The sequence below is a fragment of the Scyliorhinus torazame genome, chromosome 2 (assembly GCF_047496885.1).
Source record: "Scyliorhinus torazame isolate Kashiwa2021f chromosome 2, sScyTor2.1, whole genome shotgun sequence".
NCBI classification, from domain to species: domain Eukaryota; kingdom Metazoa; phylum Chordata; class Chondrichthyes; order Carcharhiniformes; family Scyliorhinidae; genus Scyliorhinus; species Scyliorhinus torazame.
The window spans coordinates 81,418,183-81,440,435 of NC_092708.1; the positions used below are offsets into that span (position 1 = coordinate 81,418,183).

General features: G+C 51.7%; 1 protein-coding gene across 3 annotated transcripts in view; it reads left to right on the top strand.

The window, feature by feature from the left end:
* cfap221 (cilia and flagella associated protein 221) overlaps nucleotides 1–22,253 on the top strand; it is a 287,241-nt gene that overhangs the window by 77,365 nt on the left and 187,623 nt on the right. For all 3 annotated transcript variants that reach the window (XM_072473164.1, XM_072473166.1, XM_072473165.1), the window contains 2 exons: nucleotides 648–734; nucleotides 20,669–20,764. In XM_072473164.1, the coding sequence (XP_072329265.1) occupies nucleotides 648–734; nucleotides 20,669–20,764 (183 nt within the window). The remainder of the gene's footprint in view (nucleotides 1–647; nucleotides 735–20,668; nucleotides 20,765–22,253) is intronic.

Sequence of the window (22,253 nt, forward strand, 5' to 3'; positions counted from 1 at the left end):
CGGTGAGATTAGAGTAGAGTAGGAGGGATAAATAGGCGGGTAGTGTCTATGGGAGAGGAGCGGGTATGTGCTTATGGTTTGGTTGAAGTGTTAGTTTTCCGTTGATGTTTGCATATTTCTGTAATCTGTAACTGTTTACAATGCCAAAAAATACCTCAATAAAATTGTTTGTTTAAAAAAAAGATATAGCATCGCCTTGGCCCTTTTGAAACCCGCACACCGTTTTGCCAGTTCAGCTGCAAGGTTCTGGTATGTTCGGACCTAGACCCCTCCCATTTGCAATTCCACTTCTCCCTGGCCCACTGCAGGATCTTCTCTTTTCTCCACAAACTTGTGGAGTCTTATGATCACTGCCAATGGCGGCTCCCTAGCTCTTGGGTTCTGCCTCAGAGACCTGTGCGCTCTGCGGGGAACTTCTCCTCCGACCTGCAGCTAGACTTTTCTGTTGTAGTTACTCCCGTTTTCAAGTAAAAAGAGCTCTTTTTTACTCCTTCAAGCAGGAGCTGCCCTGTGTGCGACCACTCACACCTTGGCCGCCACCGGAAATCACAAACTTAATAAATAATAACATGGATATTGTGTTGCGCATTGAAAGTTATTATAAAAATCTTAAATGCAAACATTCTTAAATAATTGTTTCTTTCCAGAAACTGATCAACATTTCTTCAAAAATGACAAATGTTCATATTCTACCACCGCAGACAAAGTACTTCCAAATCAAATATACCAAAGAGGTAAGTATTCCTTTTCGGTTTTACTTTTATTCGGTTTTACTTTTATTGGATTGTATGTTTGCACTGTATTGTTTCTGTGTGTAATGCAGGGAAGTATTGGAGGAAAGATTAATTTTCTTCCTTCCATTGAACTCCTGTATGGTCTTTTTGAGATACATAGTCCGATTATGCATTTCTTATCTTAATAATTCATCTGCAGGAGCAACTTTGTTGCCCCAGTGTGTTACCTGCAATGAAATAACCTATCTATCCATGAATAAAATAATGAAACGGAACAAATGTCATCCTTCAATTAATCAAGTCAATAGAAGAGAACGTACTCTTATTTGCCAGTTCTGCTGCTGCCTGCAGCTAATGGTATCAAGGCACCAGAAATGGCAGCTGGAGTAGTGGGGATTCAGAACTATCTGGAATTGGATTAAGGCAAGAGCATTACATATGAGAAAGGTAGGAAATTGTTATGGAGATCAACAGAAGTGTTAATATTATTCTGAGTTGACTTCCGGTTGCGGCGATGACCAGCTAAGCCGCACGTTTCAGCGGCTCCAGCTTAGACGGACCTTCGGGCTCCTTTAAGAGCCCCAACGGGAATTTTTTTTCGACGAAACCCGGTGTGGGGTGAAGCAACAGGGAGTCCCCCCCAGTGGGAAAGAAAAAGATCGGCGGCGGCCAGATCTCGGAGAATCCTCGAGGGCAGCGGCAGAGGAAAGAAAGGAACAAGATGGTGTCGGAGGGAGCCCAGGCGACATGGGGACCGGACCAGGATGAATTTTTAAGACGGTGTGTGGAGCTGCTAAAAAAGGAGGTGCTGGCCCCGATGCTACAGGCAGTCGAGGGGCTTAAAGAGACACAAAAGGCCCAGGAGATAGAGCTCCGTGTGGTGGAGCAGAAGATAACTGACAACGAGGATGAGATCATGGGCCTAGCGGTCAAAATGCAGATGCACGAGGCGGTCCATAAGAAGTGCATCGAAGGAATCGAAGTCCTGGAAAATAGATGAAGGAGAAAGAACCTCCGGATCCTGAGTCTCCCCGAGGGAGTGGGAGGAGCTGACGGCGGGGCTTATGCGAGCACGATGCTATGCTCGCTAATGGGAGCTGAGGCCCCCTCGGTCCCCTTGGAAGTGGAAGGGGCCCACCGGGTCCCTGCGAGGAGACCAAAGGCTGGAGAATCACCTAGGGCGATGATCGTGCAATTTCACCGCTTCGATGACCGAGAGGTTGTTCTGAGATGGGCCAAGAAGGTACGAAGTAGCAGATGGGAGAATGCGGTGATACGAGTGTATCAGGATTGGAGTGCGGAGGTGGCGAGAAGGAGGGCGAGTTTCAATCGAGCCAAGGAGGTGCTGCATAAGAAGAAAGTGAAGTTCGGGATGTTGCAGCCGGCGCGATTATGGGTCACGCACCAGGATAGACATTACTATTTTGAAATGTCGGAAGAAGCATGGACCTTCATTCAAAAAGAGTAACTGGACCAGAGCTGAGGGACTGATGTTGGCGGGGAAATGACAATGCTGATGTATAGAGGTGTAAATTGGGGAGGGGGGGGACACTGAGAAATGTGGGCGCCAGTGGGGGGGGAAAAGAGACACAGGCGGGGGATGGGGAATAGGAACGGGGGCGGTAGGGGGAGCTGCGTCATGGGGGGCGGGATGGTTCTAGAAAGCGCGGGGTTTCTTTTTCTTTCCCCGCACCAGAGAGATGATGGCGGGAAGATAGGCGCAAGGAGGATGGGAGTTCCTCACACGGGGGGGGTCAAGGAGAGAGTGGGAGAAGCCGGGGTCAGTTGAAGTCAGCTGACTTCCGGAAGCAATATGGGGGAGTAACCATGCTAGATGGGGATCTAGCGGGGAGGGGGGGACAACTGGGTTGCTGCTGCTGAGATCGAAAGGGAGCTGGTAAGAGAAAAGGTGGTCGGAAGAAAAGGCGGGAATGCGCCGCCTGGGGGACGGTTGGGTGCGCGGAACCGGGACGTGGGACTGGCCCAGAGAGGGTGATGGCTGGTCGACAGGGGAGGGGGGCGGGCAGACCCCCAGTCCGGCTGATCACGTGGAACGTAAATGGGCCGATTAAGAGGGCCCGAGTGTTCGCGCACTTAAAAGGACTGAAGGCAGACGTGGCCATGCTTCAAGAGACACATCTGAAGGTGGCGGACCAGGTTAGGTTAAGGAAAGGATGGGTGGAACAGGTGTTCCACCCAGGGCCGGACGCAAAGAATAGAGGGGTGGCCATATTGGTGGGGAAACGGGTGTCGTTCGAGGCTAGGAACATTGTAGCGGACAGCGGGGGCAGATATGTGATGGTGAGTGGCAGACTGCAGGGAATGGAGGTCGTGCTGGTCAACGTATATGCCCCGAACTGGGATGATGCGGGATTTATGAAGCGGATGCTGGGACGCATCCCGGACCTGGAGGTAGGAAACCTGGTAATGGGGGCGGGACTTCAACACCGTGCTAGACCCAGGGTTAGATAGATCTAGATCCAGGACCGGAAGAAGGCCGGCAGTGGCCAAGGTGCTTAGGGAGTTTATGGACCAAATGGGGGGAGTGGATCCATGGAGATTTGCTAGGCCGCTGGCCAAAGAGTTCTCCTTTTTCTCCCATGTCCATAAGGTATACTCCCGGATAGATTTCTTTGTTTTGGGAAGGTCACTGATTACGAGGGTGGAAGGAACGGAGTACTCGGCCATAGCTGTTTCAGACCATGCCCCACATTGGGTGGATCTGGAACTAGGAGAGGAGAGGGAACAGCATCCACTCTGGCGACTGGCTGTGGGATTATTGGCGGATGAGGGAGTCTGCGGAAGGGTGCGGGGATGTATCGAAAGGTACCTGGAGGCCAATGATGATGGGGAGGTCCAAGTGGGGGTAGTATGGGAAGCGCTGAAGGCGGTGGTCAGGGGAGAGTTGATCTCCATCAGGGCTCACAAGGGGAAAACAGAGGCCAAAGAGAGGGAAAGATTACTGGGGGGGATTTTGAGTGTGGATAAAAAATATGCGGAGGCCCCGGACGAAAGACTATATAGGGAGAGGCGATGACTCCAGACGGAGTTTGACCTGCTGACCACAGGGAGGGCAGAGGCACAGTGGAGGAAGGCACAGGGGATGAGATATGAATATGGGGAAAAGGCCAGTCGTTTGTTGGCCCAGCAGCTTCGTAAGAGGACAGCGGCGAGGGAAATAGGGGGAGTTAGGGATGAAACGGGAACCACAGTGCGGAGAGCAGGGAAGGTAAATGAGGTGTTCCAAGACCTTTTATGAGAGGTTATATAGGTCCCAACCCCCGGAGGGAAAAGAGGGGATGCAGCAGTTTTTGGACCAATTAAGGTTCCCGAGGGTGGAGGAGCAGGAGGTGGCAGGCCTGGGGGCGCCAATTGGGGTGGACGAGGTGACCAAAGGGCTGGGGAACATGCAGGCAGGGAAGGCCCCGGGACCCGATGGGTTCCCGGTGGAATTTTACAGGAAATACGTGGACTTGTTGGCCCCGCTGCTGGTAAAAACCTTTAACAAGGCCAGAGAAGGGGGGACCCTACCCCCGACAATGTCGGAGGCGACGATATCACTAATCCTGAAGCGACATAAAGACCCGCTGCAATGCGGGTCTTATATTCCTATCTCGCTCCTGAATGTGGACGCCAAGTTGTTGGGAAAAGTGCTGACAATGAGGATAGAGGATTGTGTCCCAGGGGTGGTGCACAAAGATCAGACAGGGTTCGTAAAGGGGAGACAATTGAATGTCAATGTGCGACGGCTATTGGGGGTGATAATGATGCCCCCAGCAGAGGGGGAGGCAGAGATAGTGGCGGCAATGGATGTAGAGAAGGCATTTGATAGGGTAGAGTGGGAGTATTTATGGGAGGTGTGGAGGAGGTTCGGGGAGGGGTTTGTCAGCTGGGTTAAACTCCTCTATGGGGCCCCAATGGCAAGTGTAGTCACAAATCTGCAAAGATCGGAGTATTTTCGACTACATAGGGGAACAAGACAGGGGTGCCCTCTGTCCCCATTAATGTTTGCGCTGGCAATTGAGCCACTGGCCATAGCGCTGAAAGACTCCAGGAAATGGAGAGGGTGGTTAGAGGGGGAGAGGAACACCGAGTGTCACTCTACACAGATGACTTACTGCTGTATGTGGCGGATCCAGTGGGGGGGATGACAGAGGTTATGCAGATATTGAGGGAGTTTGGAGATTTCTCGGGATATAGGCTTAACATGGGAAAGAGTGAGCTATTCGTAATACACCCTGGGGACCAGAGTAGAGGGATAGATGGCCTACCGCTAAGGGGAGTGGAAAGAAACTTCCGATACCTGGGGATTCAGATAGCCAGGAGCTGGGGAACCCTACACAGACTCAATCTGACTCGGCTGATGGAGCAAATGGAAGAGGATTTCAAAAGGTGGGATATACAGCCACTGTCACTGGCGGGCAGAGTGCAGGCGATTAAGATGATGGTCCTCCCGAGGTTCTTATTTGTGTTTCAATGTCTCCCTATATTGATCACTAAGGCCTTTTTCAAGATAATAGATAGGAGCATCATGAGCTTCGTGTGGGCAGGGAAGGCCCCGAGGGTAAGGAGGGGGTTCCTGCAACGTAGCAGGGACAGAGGGGGACTGGCGTTGCCGAATTTGGATGACTATTACTGGGCCGCCAATGTGGCGATGATCTGTAAGTGGATGATAGAGGGAGAGGGGGCGGTGTGGAAAAGGCTGGAGATGGCGTCCTGTAAAGGAACGAGCTTAAAAGCGCTGGTGACGGCGCCACTACCGCTCTCCCCGAAAAGGTTTACCACAAACCCAGTGGTGGCGGCAACACTAAGTACCTGGGGGCAATGGAGGCGACAAAGAGGTGTGTTGGGAGCCTCGGTGTGGTCCCCGATCAGGAACAACCATAGGTTTGCCCCAGGGAGGTTGGACGGAGGGTTCCAGAGCTGGCACCGGGCAGGAATTAGGAGAGTGGGAGACTTATTTATAGATGGGACGTTTGCGAGCTTGGGAGCGTGTAGCGCACAATGACTTACGAGAGACGAATAGAGATGAAGTTGATGAGGCTTTATTAAGCGTGACTTGTTCCCCACAGTTCAGCAACAGACTGGAGCTGCGGGGAGAACTCCTGGTTCTTATACTCCGCCTTCAGGGCGGAGCTAGAGATCAACAGCCAACCAGGACCCGGGATCTGTCAGCCAATGGCATCACGGCTTCACAGTCCCACATGACCCCTAATGCATACTACCACATTGACCCCTTGTTAAATATGAACCCGGCGGGGTGGTGCTTCGCATGGTGGTAGGGGTTTACAAGGCCGGTCCTGGGAGGAAAAACTTTTGCATGTCATTACCGTGCCCTACACTTTGCCCTACACTGGGCTATGTACAGGGTTTGTGAACTATTTACAATATTCGTAAGAAGAAAAAAAAGAACATTCTCGTTAAAGTCCACAACATTCTTGTGTTACACCGATGCCACGAGTCGAGCGGGCGGTCTGGTCTTCCTTGTTGATCGCCTCCGCCCTGGTGGTGGTGCCGGTGCTTGTTCCAGCGTTGTCGTCTCCGGGAGCTTTACGGTGTCTGCTTCTGCTTCACTCCTGGTCGGACATGGGAGGAGGACCGATCCTCCCGGGAAGGGGGCGGTCGCGGGGTGCGCCGGTGGCAGGGAGGGGGTGATTGGTGTCGGGGGGGGTGTGCGTGTTGCCGGCGGGCGCCAGGTCTCGCAGGGAGACCGTGTCCTGTCGGCCGTCGGGGTACGCCACGTAGGCGTACTGCGGGTTCGCGTGGAAGAGGTGAACCCTCTCGACCAACGGGTCCGACTTGTGCGCCCGCACATGTTTCCGGAGCAAGATGGGTCTTGGGGCCGCCAGCCAGGTCGGCAGCGACGGTCCAGAGGAGGACTTCCTGGGGAAGGCAAGGAGGCGCTCATGAGGCGTTTGATTAGTGGTAGTACACAGCAGCGACCGGATGGAGTGGAGAGCGTCCGGGAGGACCTCCTGCCACCGTGAAACTGGGAGATGCCTGGACCGTAGGGCCAGTAGGACGGTCTTCCAGACCGTGCCGTTCTCCCTCTCTACTTGCCCGTTCCCCCGGGGGTTGTAGCTGGTCGTCCTGCTCGAGGCTATACCCTTGCTGAGCAGGAACTGGCGCAGCTCGTCACTCATGAAGGAGGACCCCCTGTCGCTATGGATATATGCGGGGCAACCGAACAGTGTGAATATGGTGTTAAGGGCTTTAATAACTGTGGCCGCTGTCATGTCGGGGCAGGGGATGGCGAAAGGGAAACGAGAGTACTCGTCCACCACGTTCAGGAAGTATGTGTTGCGGTTGGTGGAGGGGAGGGGCCCTTTGAAATCCAGACTGAGGCGTTCAAAGGGACGGGAAGCCTTGATCAGGTGCGCTCTATCCGGCCTGAAAAAGTGCGGTTTGCACTCTGCGCAGATGTGGCAGTTCCTGGTGACTGTACGGACCTCCTCCACGGAGTAGGGGAGGTTGCGGGACTTTATAAAATGGTAGAACCGAGTGACCGCCGGGTGGCAGAGGTCCTCGTGGAGGGTTTGGAGACGATTTATTTGTGCGTTGGCACATGTGCCGCGGGATAGGGCATCGGACGGCTCGTTCAGCTTTCCGGGACGGTACAAGATCTCGTAGTTGAAGGTGGAGAGCTCGATCCTCCACCTTAAGATCTTTGGATTTCGGCGGCAGCGGTGAGCAGGGGCCTTCTGGGAGGTGAGTAGTGAGTTTAAAAGCTCTTACCTTTACAGGAGCAGCCCTTTGGATTTCGGCGGCAGCGGTGCGCAGGGGCCTTCTGGGAGGTGAGTAGTGAGTTTAAAAGCTCTTACCTTTACAGGAGCAGCCCTTTGGATTTCGGCGGCAGCGGTGAGCAGGGGCCTTCTGGGAGGTGAGTAGTGAGTTTAAAAGCTCTTACCTTTACAGGAGCAGCCCTTTGGATTTCGGCGGCAGCGGTGCGCAGGGGCCTTCTGGGAGGTGAGTAGTGAGTTTAAAAGCTCTTACCTTTACAGGAGCAGCCCTTTGGATTTCGGCGGCAGCGGTGCGCAGGGGCCTTCTTGGAGGTGAGTAGTGTATTTAAAAAGCCTTGCCTGGTCCCGTGTCTGTTCTTCTTTTCTGTTTTATTTGTTTTTATATAAGGCGGGAACCGGAAGTTCGACCTCTGGCAAGTCCCCCCCCCCCCCCCCCCCCCAACCAATAAATTCTGGTGGAGAGGAAACCCGAGACACTACACGTGTAGTGTCTCCCACCCGCCCTCCTCCTCTAACCTAATAATAAGACCCATTGGTGTAAGGTAAGTGCCATATTATATTATTATATTATTAGCATTGTGCAGGTCAAGGATCGGAGGTGGAGGAACAGTCTCTGTCAGCGAGAGAACCTGAGAACATCTCAGACACTCAGAAGGTAAGAAGGTAAGTAAGTGATTTTTACTTTTTTACCTTTTTTCAAATTGTGTGTGTCGGGGGGAAACTGAAGTGACATCACAGAAAAGCTGTGGCCAGAGTGGCTGGTTGGGATTCTAACCTAAATTTTAAAAAAATTTGAGTATTTGGGAACTAATTAAACATAATAACTTAATTATAATTTAGAGGATATCTAAGCCAGAGATCGGAGAGTATTATAGTTAGCTATCGCATTTCTATTAGAAATCTAGTGCTAGGAAACAGATAGTTGACAGTAACTTTGCAATTTAAAAAAAAAAAGTATTTAAAAAAAAAAAAAGACAAATTTTAATTTTAATTAATTGACGCAATGTCAGTTAGAGGGGTGCTGTGCTCTGACTGTGAGATGTGGCAGGTCCGGGAGGCTTCCAGCGTCCCGGATGGCTTCATCTGCAGCTCCTCACAGACCGCATGGTTCGGTTGGAGCAGCAATTGGATGCACTTAGGAGCATGCAGGTGGCGGAAAGCGTCATAGATCGCAGTTATGTAAATGTGGTCACACCCAAGGTGCAGGCAGAGAAATGGGTGACCACCAGAAAGGGCAGGCAGTCAGTGCAGGAATCCCCTGTGGTTGTCCCCCTCTCGAACAGATATACCCCTTTGGATACTGTCGGGGGGGATAGCCTATCAGGGGAAAACAGCAGCAGCCAGAGCAGTGGCACCACGGCTGGCTCTGATGTTCAGAAGGGAGGGTCAAAGCGCAGAAGAGTAATAGTAATAGGGGACTCTATAGTCAGGGGCACAGATAGGCGCTTCTGTGGACGTGAAAGAGACTCCAGTATGGTATGTTGCCTCCCTGGTGCCAGGGTCCAGGATGTCTCCGAACGGGTAGAGGGAATCCTGAAGGGGGAGGGCAAACAGGCAGAGGTCGTTGTACATATTGGTACTAACGACATAGGCAGGAAGGGGCATGAGGTCCTGCAGCAGGAGTTCAGGGAGCTAGGCAGAAAGTTAAAAGACAGGACCTCGAGGGTTGTAATCTCGGGATTACTCCCTGTGCCACGTGCCAGTGAGGCTAGAAATAGGAAGATAGAGCAGACAAACACGTGGCTAAACAGCTGGTGTAGGAGGGAGGGTTTCCGTTATCTGGACCACTGGGAGCTCTTCCGGGGCAGGTGTGACCTGTATAAGATGGACGGGTTGCATCTAAACTGGAGAGGCATAAATATCCTGGCCGCGAGGTTTGCTAGTGTCACACGGGAGGGTTTAAACTAGTATGGCAGGGGGGTGGGCACGGGAGCAATAGGTCAGAAGGTGAGAGCATTGATGGAGAACTAGGGAATAGGGACAGTGTGGCTCTGAGGCAGAGCAGACGGGGAGAAGTTGCTGAACACAGCGGGTCTGGTGGCCTGAAGGGCATATGTTTTAATGCAAGGAGCATTACGGGTAAGGCAGATGAACTTAAAGCTTGGATTACTACTTGGAACTATGATGTTGTTGCCATTACAGAGACCTGGTTGAGGGAAGGGCAGGATTGGCAGCTAAACGTTCCAGGATTTAGATGTTTCAGGCGGGATAGAGGGGGATGTAAAAGGGGAGGCGGAGTTGCGCTACTTGTTCGGGAGAATATCACAGCTATACTGCGAGAGGACACCTCAGAGGGCAGTGAGGCTATATGGGTAGAGATCAGGAATAAGAAGGGCGCAGTCACAATGTTGGGGGTATACTACAGGCCTCCCAACAGCCAGTGGGAGATAGAGGAGCAGATAGGTAGACAGATTTTGGAAAAGAGTAGAAACAACAGGGTTGTGGTGATGGGAGACTTCAACTTCCCCAATATTGACTGGGACTCACTTAGTGCCAGGGGCTTAGACGGGGCGGAGTTTGTAAGGAGCATCCAGGAGGGCTTCTTAAAACAATATGTAAACAGTCCAACTAGGGAAGGGGCGGTACTGGACCTGGTATTGGGGAATGAGCCCGGCCAGGTGGTAGATGTTTCAGTAGGGGAGCATTTCGGTAACAGTGACCACAATTCAGTAAGATTTAAAGTACTGGTGGACAAGGATAAGAGTGGTCTGAGGATGAATGTGCTAAATTGGGGGAAGGCTAATTATAACAATATTAGGCGGGAACTGAAGAACATAGATTGGGGGCGGATGTTTGAGGGCAAATCAACATCTGACATGTGGGAGGTTTTCAAGTGTCAGTTGAAAGGAATACAGGACAGGCATGTTCCTGTGAGGAAGAAAGATAAATACGGCAATTTTCGGGAACCTTGGATGACGAGTGATATTGTAGGCCTCGTCAAAAAGAAAAAGGAGGCATTTGTCAGGGCTAAAAGGTTGGGAACAGACGAAGCCTGTGTGGCATATAAGGAAAGTAGGAAGGAACTTAAGCAAGGAGTCAGGAGGGCTAGAAGGGGTCATGAAAAGTCATTGGCAAATAGGGTTAAGGAAAATCCCAAGGCTTTTTACACGTACATAAAAAGCAAGAGGGTAGCCAGGGAAAGGGTTGGCCCACTGAAGGATAGGCAAGGGAATCTATGTGTGGAGCCAGAGGAAATGGGCGAGGTACTAAATGAATACTTTGCATCAGTATTCACCAAAGAGAAGGAATTGGTAGATGTTGAGTCTGGAGAAGGGGGTGTAGATAGCCTGGGTCACATTGTGATCCAAAAAGACGAGGTGTTGGGTGTCTTAAAAAATATTAAGGTAGATAAGTCCCCAGGGCCTGATGGGATCTACCCCAGAATACTGAAGGAGGCTGGAGAGGAAATTGCTGAGGCCTTGACAGAAATCTTTGGATCCTCGCTGTCTTCAGGGGATGTCCCGGAGGACTGGAGAATAGCCAATGTTGTTCCTCTGTCTAAGAAGGGTAGCAAGGATAATCCCGGGAACTACAGGCCGGTGAGCCTTACTTCAGTGGTAGGGAAATTACTGGAGAGAATTCTTCGAGACAGGATCTACTCCCATTTGGAAGCAAATGGACGTATTAGTGAGAGGCAGCACGGTTTTGTGAAGGGGAGGTCGTGTCTCACTAACTTGATAGAGTTTTTCGAGGAGGTCACTAAGATGATTGATGCAGGTAGGGCAGTAGATGTTGTCTATATGGACTTCAGTAAGGCCTTTGACAAGGTCCCTCATGGTAGACTAGTACAAAAGGTGAAGTCACACGGGATCAGGGGTGAACTGGCAAGGTGGATACAGAACTGGCTAGGCCATAGAAGGCAGAGGGTAGCAATGGAGGGATGCTTTTCTAATTGGAGGGCTGTGACCAGTGGTGTTCCACAGGGATCAGTGCTGGGACCTTTGCTCTTTGTAGTATATATAAATGATTTGGAGGAAAATGTAACTGGTCTGATTAGTAAGTTTGCAGACGACACAAAGGTTGGTGGAATTGCGGATAGCGATGAGGACTGTCTGAGGATACAGCAGGATTTAGATTGTCTGGAGACTTGGGCGGAGAGATGGCAGATGGAGTTTAATCCGGACAAATGTGAGGTAATGCATTTTGGAAGGGCTAATGCAGGTAGGGAATATACAGTGAATGGTAGAACCCTCAAGAGTATTGAAAGTCAAAGAGATCTAGGAGTACAGGTCCACAGGTCATTGAAAGGGGCAACACAGGTGGAGAAGGTAGTCAAGAAGGCATATGGCATGCTTGCCTTCATTGGCCGGGGCATTGAGTATAAGAATTGGCGAGTCATGTTGCAGCTGTATAGAACCTTAGTTAGGCCACACTTGGAGTATAGTGTTCAATTCTGGTTGCCACACTACCAGAAGGATGTGGAGGCTTTAGAGAGGGTGCAGAAGAGATTTACCAGAATGTTGCCTGGTATGGAGGGCATAAGCTATGAGGAGCGATTGAATAAACTCGGTTTGTTCTCACTGGAACGAAGGAGGTTGAGGGGCGACCTGATAGAGGTATACAAAATTATGAGGGGCATAGACAGAGTGGATGAGGCTTTTCCCCAGGGTAGAGGGGTCAATTACTAGGGGGCATAGGTTTAAGGTGAGAGGGGCAAGGTTTAGAGTAGATGTACGAGGCAAGTTTTTTACGCAGAGGGTAGTGGGTACCTGGAACTCACTACCGGAGGAGGTAGTGGAAGCAGGGACGATAGGGACATTCAAGGGGCATCTTGACAAATATATGAATAGGATGGGAATAGAAGGATACGGACCCAGGAAGTGTAGAAGATTGTAGTTTAGTCGGGCAGTATGGTCGGCACGGGCTTGGAGGGCCGAAGGGCCTGTTCCTGTGCTGTACATTTCTTTGTTCTTTGGTCATTTTTAATTTTGCCCCGCTGTGCATTATCGAACATGAAAGCTACCAACCGTTGGTCAGTGAGGAGAGTGAATCTCCTGCCGGCCAGGTAATGCCGCCAATGTCGCACAGCTTCCACAATGGCTTGGGCTTCCTTTTCCACTGAGGAGTGGCGGATTTCTGAGGCGTGGAGGGTTCGGGAGAAAAAGGCCACGGGTCTGCCCGCTTGGTTAAGGGTGGCCGCTAGAGCTACATCGGAGGTGTCGCTCTCGACCTGGAAGGGGAGGGACTCGTCGATGGCGCGCATCGTGGCCTTTGCGATATCCGCTTTGATGCGGCTGAAGGCTTGGCGAGCCTCTGTCGACAGGGGGAAGGTAGTGGTCTGTATTAGGGGGCGGGCCTTGTCTGCGTACTGGGGGACCCACTGGGCGTAATATGAAAAGAACCCCAGGCAGCGTTTCAGGGCTTTGGAGCAGTGGGGGAGGGGAAATTCCATGAGGGGGCGCATGCGTTCGGGGTCGGGGCCTATTATCCCATTGCGCACTACATATCCCAAGATGGCTAGCCGGGTTGTGCTAAACATGCACTTGTCCTCGTTGTATGTGAGGTTCAAGGCTTTAACGGTCTGGAGGAATTTTTGGAGGTTGGTGTCGTGGTCCTGCTGATCGTGGCCGCAGATGGTTATGTTGTCGAGATACGGGAACGTGGCCTGCAACCCGTGTTGATCAACCATTCGGTCCATCTCCCGTTGGAAGACCGAGACCCCGTTTGTGACGCCAAATGGGACCCTTAGGAAGTGGTATAGTCGCCCGTCTGCCTCGAAGGCTGTGTACTTGCGGTCACTTGGGCGGATGGGAAGCTGGTGGTAGGCGGACTTGAGGTCCACGGTGGAGAAGACCTTATATTGGGCAATCCGATTGACCATGTCGGATATGCGGGGGAGAGGGTACGCATCTAGCTGTGTGTACCTGTTGATGGTCTGGCTATAGTCTATGACCATCCTTTGCTTCTCCCCTGTCTTTACTACTACCACCTGTGCTCTCCAGGGACTATTGCTGGCCTGGATTATGCCTTCCTTCAGCAACCGCTGGACTTCGGACCGAATAAATGTCCGGTCCTGGGCGCTGTACCGTCTGCTCCTAGTGGCGACGGGTTTGCAATCGGGGTGAGGTTTGCAAACAAGGATGGGGGTTCAACTTTGAGGGTTGCGAGACCGCAGATAGTGAGTGGGGGTATTGGGCCGCCGAATTGGAATGTTAGGCTCTGCAGGTTGCACTGGAAATCTAATCCCAGTAATGTGGGCGCGCAGAGTTGGGGAAGGACGTAGAGCCTGTAGTTTTTAAACTCCCTCCCTTGCACCGTTAGAGTCACTATGCAGAACCCTTTGATCTGTACGGAGTGGGATCCTGCAGCGAGGGAATTCTTCTGCGTACTGGGACGGATGGTCAAATAACAGCGTCTTACCGTGTCGGGGTGGATGAAGCTTTCTGTGCTCCCGGAGTCGATCAGGCATGGTGTCTCGTGTCCGTTGATCAGCACCGTTGTTGTCGTCGTCTGGAGCGTCCGGGGCCGTGCTTGGTCCAGCGTCACCGAGGCCAGACGTGGTCGCAGTGTCTCAGCGTCTTCTTCGAACCCCGTGGAGCCGTCGATGCTGGGGTCCATTGTTGTCGTCCGAGATGGTGGCGGGGGTGAACAAAATGGCCGTCCCCATGCATCGCACATGGCTGGGGGCTCCCAAGATGGCGGCGGGGGTGGACAAAATGGCCACCCCCATGCATCGCACATGGCTGGGGGGGTCACAAGATGGCCCATCCTCCCCTCTTGGTGGCCGGGACCCAAAATGGCGGCGCCTGCGGGTCACACATGGGGCGTTGGGGGGGTTGGGGAGCGTTTGGGATGCGCTGGACTCTTTCTTCTCCGGGGACAGCGGCGACCCCCCGGGACCGGCACACAGCCGCGAAATGGCCCTTTTTGCCGCAGCTCTTGCAAATCGCTGCGCGGGCCGGGCAGCGCTGCCGGGGGTGTTTCGCCTGCCCGCAGAAATAGCAGCGGGCCCCCCCGGGATGATCTGGCGTCTGAACCGCGCAAGCCTGTGAGGGGGGGGGGGTTTGTCGCGACGGGGGTCCACGGAGCCCAAGGGGCTGCCGCGCGGTCGGGGCCGTACGCGCGGGCGTTTTGCGCGGCCACATCTAGGGACGCTGCAAGGGCCCGTGCCTCTGAGAGTCCTAGCGACTCTTTTTCTAACAGTCTTTGGCGGATTTGGGGAGAGTTCATACCTGCCACAAACGCATTGCGAATTAACATGTCCGTGTGTTCAGCCGTGTTTACCGGCGGGCAGCTGCAGGCCCGTCCCAAAATTAGCAGCGCGGCGTAGAATTCGTCTAGCGATTCTCCGGGACTTTGCCGTCTCGTTGCGAGTTGGTAGCGTGCGTAGACCTGGTTCACTGGGCGAACGTAGACGCTCTTTAGTGCTGCGAACGCCGTCTGGAAATCCTCTGCGTCTTCTATGCGAGGGAAAATTTCCGGGCTTACCCTCGAATGCAGGACCTGCAGTTTCTGGTCTTCTGTGATCCGGCCGGGGGCCGTTCGGAGGTAGCCTTCGAAACAAGTCTGCCAGTGTTTAAAAATTGCTGCTGAGTTCACTGCATGGGGGCTGATCCTCAGGCATTCCGGGACGATCCTGAGCTCCATAGTCCTTTAAGCAGGCTTAATAAATTGTAGCGCACAATGACTTATGAGAGACGAATAGAGATGAAGTCGATGAGGCTTTATTAAGCGTGACTTGTTCCCCGCAGTTCAGCAACAGACTGGAGCTGCGGGGAGAACTCCTGGTTCTTATACTCTGCCTTCAGGGCGGAGCTAGAGATCAACAGCCAACCAGGACCCGGGATCTGTCAGCCAATGGCATCACGGCTTCACAGTCCCACATGACCCCTAATGCATACTGCCACAGAGCGCTAGAGGAAAAATACGAGCTGCCTCCGGGGAACATCTTTAGGTATATGCAGGTGAGGGCGTTTACGAGACAACAGGTGAGGGAATTTCCGCTGCTCCCGACACAGGGGATCCAGGATAGAGTGCATTCGGGGGGGTGGGTCGGGGAGGGCAAAGTGTCCGAAATATACCGGGAGATGAGAGAAGAGGGGGAGGAGCTGGTAGAAGAGCTGAAAGGAAAATGGGAAGAAGAGCTCGGGGAGGAGATTGAGGAGGGTTTGTGGGCTGATGCCCTAAGTAGGGTAAATTCCTCTTCCTCGTGTGCCAGGTTTAGCCTGATCCAATTTAAGGTGCTACATAGAGCACACATAACGGGAGCGAGGTTGAGCAGGTTCTTCGGAGTGGAGGACAGGTGCGGGAGGTGCGGGGGAAGCCCGGCGAACCACACACATATGTTTTGGTCGTGTCCGGCACTGGAGGGGTATTGGAGGGGAGTGGCGGGAGTGATCTCAAAGGTGGTGAAGGTCCGGGTCAAGCCAAGCTGGGGGTTAGCTATATTTGGGGTAGCGGATGAGCCGGGAGTGCAGGAGGCGAAAGAGGCCGATATTGTGGCCTTTGCGTCCCTAGTAGCCCGGCGTAGGATTTTACTCATGTGGAAGGAAGATAGGGCAGACAAACACGTGGCTAAACAGCTGGTGTAGATAGAGCAGACAAACACGTGGCTAAACAGCTGGTGTAGGAGGGAGGGTTTCCGTTTTCTGGACCACTGGGAGCTCTTCCGGGGCAGGTGTGACCTGTATAAGATGGACGGGTTGCATCTAAACCGGAGAGGCATAAATATCCTGGCCGCGAGGTTTGCTAGTGTCACACGGGAGGGTTTAAACTAGTATGGCAGGGGGGTGGGTACGGGAGCAATAGGTCAGAAGGTGAGAGCATTGAGGGAGAACTAGGGAATAGGGACAGTGTGGCTCTGAGGCAGAGCAGACGGGGAAAAGTTGCTGAACACAGCGGGTCTGGTGGCCTGAAGTGCATATGTTTTAATGCAAGGAGCATTACGGGTAAGGCAGATGAACTTAGAGCTTGGATTACTACTTGGAACTATGATGTTATTGCCATTACAGAGACCTGGTTGAGGGAAGGGCAGGATTGGCAGCTAAACGTTCCAGGATTTAGATGTTTCAGGCGGGATAGAGGGGGATGTAAAAGGGGAGGCGGAGTTGCGCTACTTGTTCGGGAGAATATCATAGCTATACTGCGAGAGGACACCTCAGAGGGCAGTGAGGCTATATGGGTAGAGATCAGGAATAAGAAGGGTGCAGTCACAATGTTGGGGGTATACTACAGGCCTCCCAACAGCCAGCGGGAGATAGAGGAGCAGATAGGTAGACAGATTTTGGAAAAGAGTAAAAACAACAGGGTTGTGGTGATGGGAGACTTCAACTTCCCCAATATTGACTGGGACTCACTTAGTGCCAGGGGCTTAGACGGGGCGGAGTTTGTAAGGAGCATCCAGGAGGGCTTCTTAAAACAATATGTAAACAGTCCAACTAGGGAAGGGGCAGTACTGGACCTGGTATTGGGGAATGAGCCCGGCCAGGTGGTAGATGTTTCAGTAGGGGAGCATTTCGGTAACAGTGACCACAATTCAGTAAGTTTTAAAGTACTGGTGGACAAGGATAAGAGTGGTCCGAGGATGAATGTGCTAAATTGGGGGAAGGCTAATTATAACAATATTAGGCGGGAACTGAAGAACATAGATTGGGGGCGGATGTTTGAGGGCAAATCAACATCTGACATGTGGGAGGCTTTCAAGTGTCAGTTGAAAGGAATACAGGACAGGCATGTTCCTGTGAGGAAGAATGATAAATACGGCAATTTTCAGGAACCTTGGATGACGAGTGATATTGTAGGCCTCGTCAAAAAGAAAAAGGAGGCATTTGTCAGGGCTAAAAGGCTGGGAACAGACGAAGCCTGTGTGGCATATAAGGAAAGTAGGAAGGAACTTAAGCAAGGAGTCAGGAGGGCTAGAAGGGGTCATGAAAAGTCATTGGCAAATAGGGTTAAGGAAAATCCCAAGGCTTTTTACACGTACATAAAAAGCAAGAGGGTAGCCAGGGAAAGGGTTGGCCCACTGAAGGATAGGCAAGGGAATCTATGTGTGGAGCCAGAGGAAATGGGCGAGGTACTAAATGAATACTTTGCATCAGTATTCACCAAAGAGAAGGAATTGGTCGATGTTGAGTCTGGAGAAGGGGGTGTAGATAGCCTGGGTCACATTGTGATCCAAAAAGACGAGGTGTTGGGTGTCTTAAAAAATATTAAGGTAGATAAGTCCCCAGGGCCTGATGGGATCTACCCCAGAATACTGAAGGAGGCTGGAGAGGAAATTGCTGAGGCCTTGACAGAAATCTTTGGATCCTCGCTGTCTTCAGGGGATGTCCCGGAGGACTGGAGAATAGCCAATGTTGTTCCTCTGTTTAAGAAGGGTAGCAAGGATAATCCCGGGAACTACAGGCCGGTGAGCCTTACTTCAGTGGTAGGGAAATTACTGGAGAGAATTCTTCGAGACAGGATCTACTCCCATTTGGAAGCAAATTGAAGTATTAGTGAGAGGCAGCACGGTTTTGTGAAGGGGAGGTCGTGTCTCACTAACTTGATAGAGTTTTTCGAGGAGGTCACTAAGATGATTGATGCAGGTAGGGCAGTAGATGTTGTCTATATGGACTTCAGTAAGGCCTTTGACAAGGTCCCTCATGGTAGACTAGTACAAAAGGTGAAGTCACACGGGATCAGGGGTGAACTGACAAGGTGGATACAGAACTGGCTAGGCCATAGAAGGCAGAGGGTAGCAATGGAGGGATGCTTTTCTAATTGGAGGGCTGTGACCAGTGGTGTTCCACAGGGATCAGTGCTGGGACCTTTGCTCTTTGTAGTATATATAAATGATTTGGAGGAAAATGTAACTGGTCTGATTAGTAAGTTTGCAGACGACACAAAGGTTGGTGGAATTGCGGATAGCGATGAGGACTGTCTGAGGATACAGCAGGATTTAGATTGTCTGGAGACTTGGGCGGAGAGATGGCAGATGGAGTTCAATCCGGACAAATGTGAGGTAATGCATTTTGGAAGGGCTAATGCAGGTAGGGAATATACAGTGAATGGTAGAACCCTCAAGAGTATTGAAAGTCAAAGAGATCTAGGAGTACAGGTCCACAGGTCATTGAAAGGGGTGACACAAGTGGAGAAGGTAGTCAAGAAGGCATACGGCATGCTTGCCTTCATTGGCCGGGGCATTGAGTATAAGAATTGGCAAGTCATGTTGCAGCTGTATAGAACCTTAGTTAGGCCACACTTGGAGTATAGTGTTCAATTCTGGTCGCCACACTACCAGAAGGATGTGGAGGCTTTAGAGAGGGTGCAGAAGAGATTTACCAGAATGTTGCCTGGTATGGAGGGCATAAGCTATGAGGAGCGATTGAATAAACTCGGTTTGTTCTCACTGGAACGAAGGAGGTTGAGGGGCGACCTGATAGAGGTATACAAAATTATGAGGGGCATAGACAGAGTGGATAGTCAGAGGCTTTTCCCCAGGGTAGAGGGGTCAATTACTAGGGGGCATAGGTTTAAGGTGAGAGGGGCAAGGTTTAGAGTAGATGTACGAGGCAAGTTTTTTACGCAGAGGGTAGTGGGTGCCTGGAACTCACTACCGGAGGAGGTAGTGGAAGCAGGGACGATAGGGACATTTAAGGGGCATCTTGACAAATATATGAATAGGATGGGAATAGAAGGATACGGACCCAGGAAGTGTAGAAGATTGTAGTTTAGTCTGGCAGTATGGTCGGCACAGGCTTGGAGGGCCGAAGGGCCTGTTCCTGTGCTGTACATTTCTTTGTTCTTTGTTCTTTGAAGCAAAACCCCCCGGCGTGGAGGCCTGGATAAACGATATGGCAGGGTTCATAAAACTGGAGCGGATGAACTTTGCGCTGAGAGGATCAGCTCAGGGGTTCACCAGGCGGTGGCAACCGTTCCTCGACTAGCGGAACGTTAGGGGGAAAATAGATAGCCAGCAGCAGCAGCCCAGAGGGGGGGGGGGAAGGGGGGGAGGGGTAAATTGTTTTTGTTATAGATGGGGTGAAGGGGTGGGGGGTGGGAGCACTATTTCGTGTTATTTTGTTAGTTCATTATTTTATTTAAACAATGTTATCTATCAGTTATCATGTTACCGTTTTTGTTGATTTGTAAGGGGGGGGAAATTGTGTTTGAAAACTTTAATAAAATATATTTTTTTAAAATATATTATCCTGAGTTGAGGGCAACTTTTTGTGGGGGAGGTAGTTGGAATCATAGAATTATCATAGAATTTACAGTGCAGAAGGAGGTCATTTGGCCCATCGAGTTTGCACCAGCCCTTGGAAAGAGCACCCTGCCCACGTCCACACCTCCACCCCACCCCCACAACCCAATAACTCCACCTAACCTTTTTGGACACAAAGGGCAATCTTTGGAGCATGGTATCATGTGAGAATTAGGGACAGGAACAGAGTGTGGTTGTGGAGGTTAGGAGCAGGGGCACATTCCACAGAAAGGTGGTGATGCAGGGAAGTAAACGTAGAGAGTGAACTTGACAAAAGCAAAAAAGACAAGGAAATTGACGAATGAGGAAGAGTCCATTCAGTTGCAGAATCATTGAAAATATGGAAAAGATTGAAAAGGAACACGAGTAAAATGAATTTGATGGTGGAAGAATTTGATAAGGAAAGAGATCATAGATGAATAGTTGTGTAAATCCTTGAAGAAAACTGCACGGCATGGAGCTGGATTGAATTTTGGATATGAGGGAGGAGTTTGAGGAATTAATGAATAGACTGAGTTTGGATTTGGTGATGGGTGCGATGTCGCAACATAGTGGTTCACGTGGGATGTGTTTTAGAAAAGGAAGCCAAATCGGAGCCATGGTGAGGGAATCTGCAATGTTATCATAGGAAACAGAAAAGCAGACACACAGATAATAATAATCTTTTATTGTCACAAGTATGAAGTTACTGTGAAAAGCCCCCAGTCGCCACATTCCGGCGCCTGTTCGGGTAAGCTGGTACAGGAATTGAACCCGCGCTACTGGCCTTGTTCTGCATTACCAGATGTTAGAGAGGAATCTTCATTTGGTCTGCCTTCAATTCACGTCTGGCCATAATAATGGAATAACTGTGTATTGTAAAAGATAACACCGTCTGAATTTCATTTTATAAATTAAATATTTTAAAAAAAATTATTGAACAAAAAAACTCTTCTCTATTGTGCTGTATTACCAACATATTTTATATCTTTAGGATATTTACATGTCTTGTCTTGTAATTTACCTCACAGGGTCACTTGGTCCCTGGAATGTCATTTAATGTTACAGTTGATTTCTGTCCAGATGAATGGCGATATTACTATGACAGTATTCGCATTCATTGTAAGGTGAGACTTTAAATTATTTTGCACTGATATCTATTGTACAAGATCAGTTATGTTTTGGACCCCATTCCTGAAAGTAATGTTGGTCTAATCTTTTCACTTTTACTGGAGTTATATTTGAGAACTGTATGAGAACTCAGTACAATAATGCCCATGTATTCACTTATCTATCTTTGTCTAATGAAAATAAATTGAGATTAGATATGCCTTGATTATTTAGATGATGCTTGGTAAAATTAGGCAGTTGCCAAAGTTATTATGTTGCAATATATAACAGATTTTAACCAAAAGGAGAATTTTAAGAACTGAAAACCTTTCTATGGCTATGTGGTCTTTTTATTCTTACCTGTCTGCTCTATCTTTAGTCTGACATCTGGGCCGGGATTCTCCCCTAACCGGCGGGGCGGGCCGTACCGGCGCCGAGGAGTGCCGTGAACCACTCCGGCGCCGGGCCGCCCAGAATCCTCCACACCTTCAGGGGCTAGGCCGGCGCCGAAGGGCTCGTCAATCGGCGCAGAAGGGCCTCTGCCGGCCGGCACGAGTTGGCGCATGCGCAGGGGAGCCAGCGTGTGCTACTAGCGCATGCGCAGGGGTTTCCGCGCTGGCCATGGCGGACCGTTACAGCGTTTGGCGCGGAGAGAAAGAGTGCCCCCACGGCACAGGCCCGCCCGCGGATCGGTGGGCCCTGATCGCGGGCCGGGACACCGTGGAGGCACCCCCCATGGCCAGATCCCCCCGCGCCCCCCGGGGACTCCGCAGGCCGCCTGCAGAGCCAGGTCCCGCCAGTAAGGACCTGGGGCGGGATTCTCCGACCCCCTGCCGTGTGGGAGAATCGCCGGGGGTCGGCGTGAATCTTGCCCCCGCAGTCCTCCCAATTCTCCTGCCCCCAAAAACCGGCGTGGCGTGGGCGCGCCTCCCGCCTCGTAGAATGGCGGGGTCTGGCGTGACTCAATGAGCCCCGGAGCTGTCCGGATTCTCCGGCCCGCGATGGGCTGAAGCCCGGCCCGTTTATGCCGGTCCCGCCGGCGTAAATTGGAGTTGGTCCTTTACTGGCGGGACCTGGCGGCGCGGGCGGGCTCCGGGGTTCATGGGGGCTCGCGGGGGGTTCTGGCCCCGGGAGGTGCCCCCATGGTGGCCTGGCCCGCGGTCGGGGCCCACTGATCCGCAGACTGGCCTGTGCCGTGGGGGCACTCTATTCCTTCCGCACCGGAGGCCGTGGTCATCCGCCATTCCTGGTGCGGAAGTGACTCCATGTGCACATGCGCTGGGATGGCGCCAGCACGTGCTGCCGCTCCCGCGCATGTGCTGACTCGCGCCGGCTGGCGGAGGCTGTTTGGCGCCGGTTGGCGTGGCGCCAGGCCCCTATACCGCCGGCCGGCGGTGCACCAACCACTCCGGGGCGGGCCTACCCCCTGAAGGTGCGGAGGATTCCGCACCTTTGGGGCGGCCCGACGCCAGAGTGGTTCACGCCACTCCGTATCGCCGGGACCCC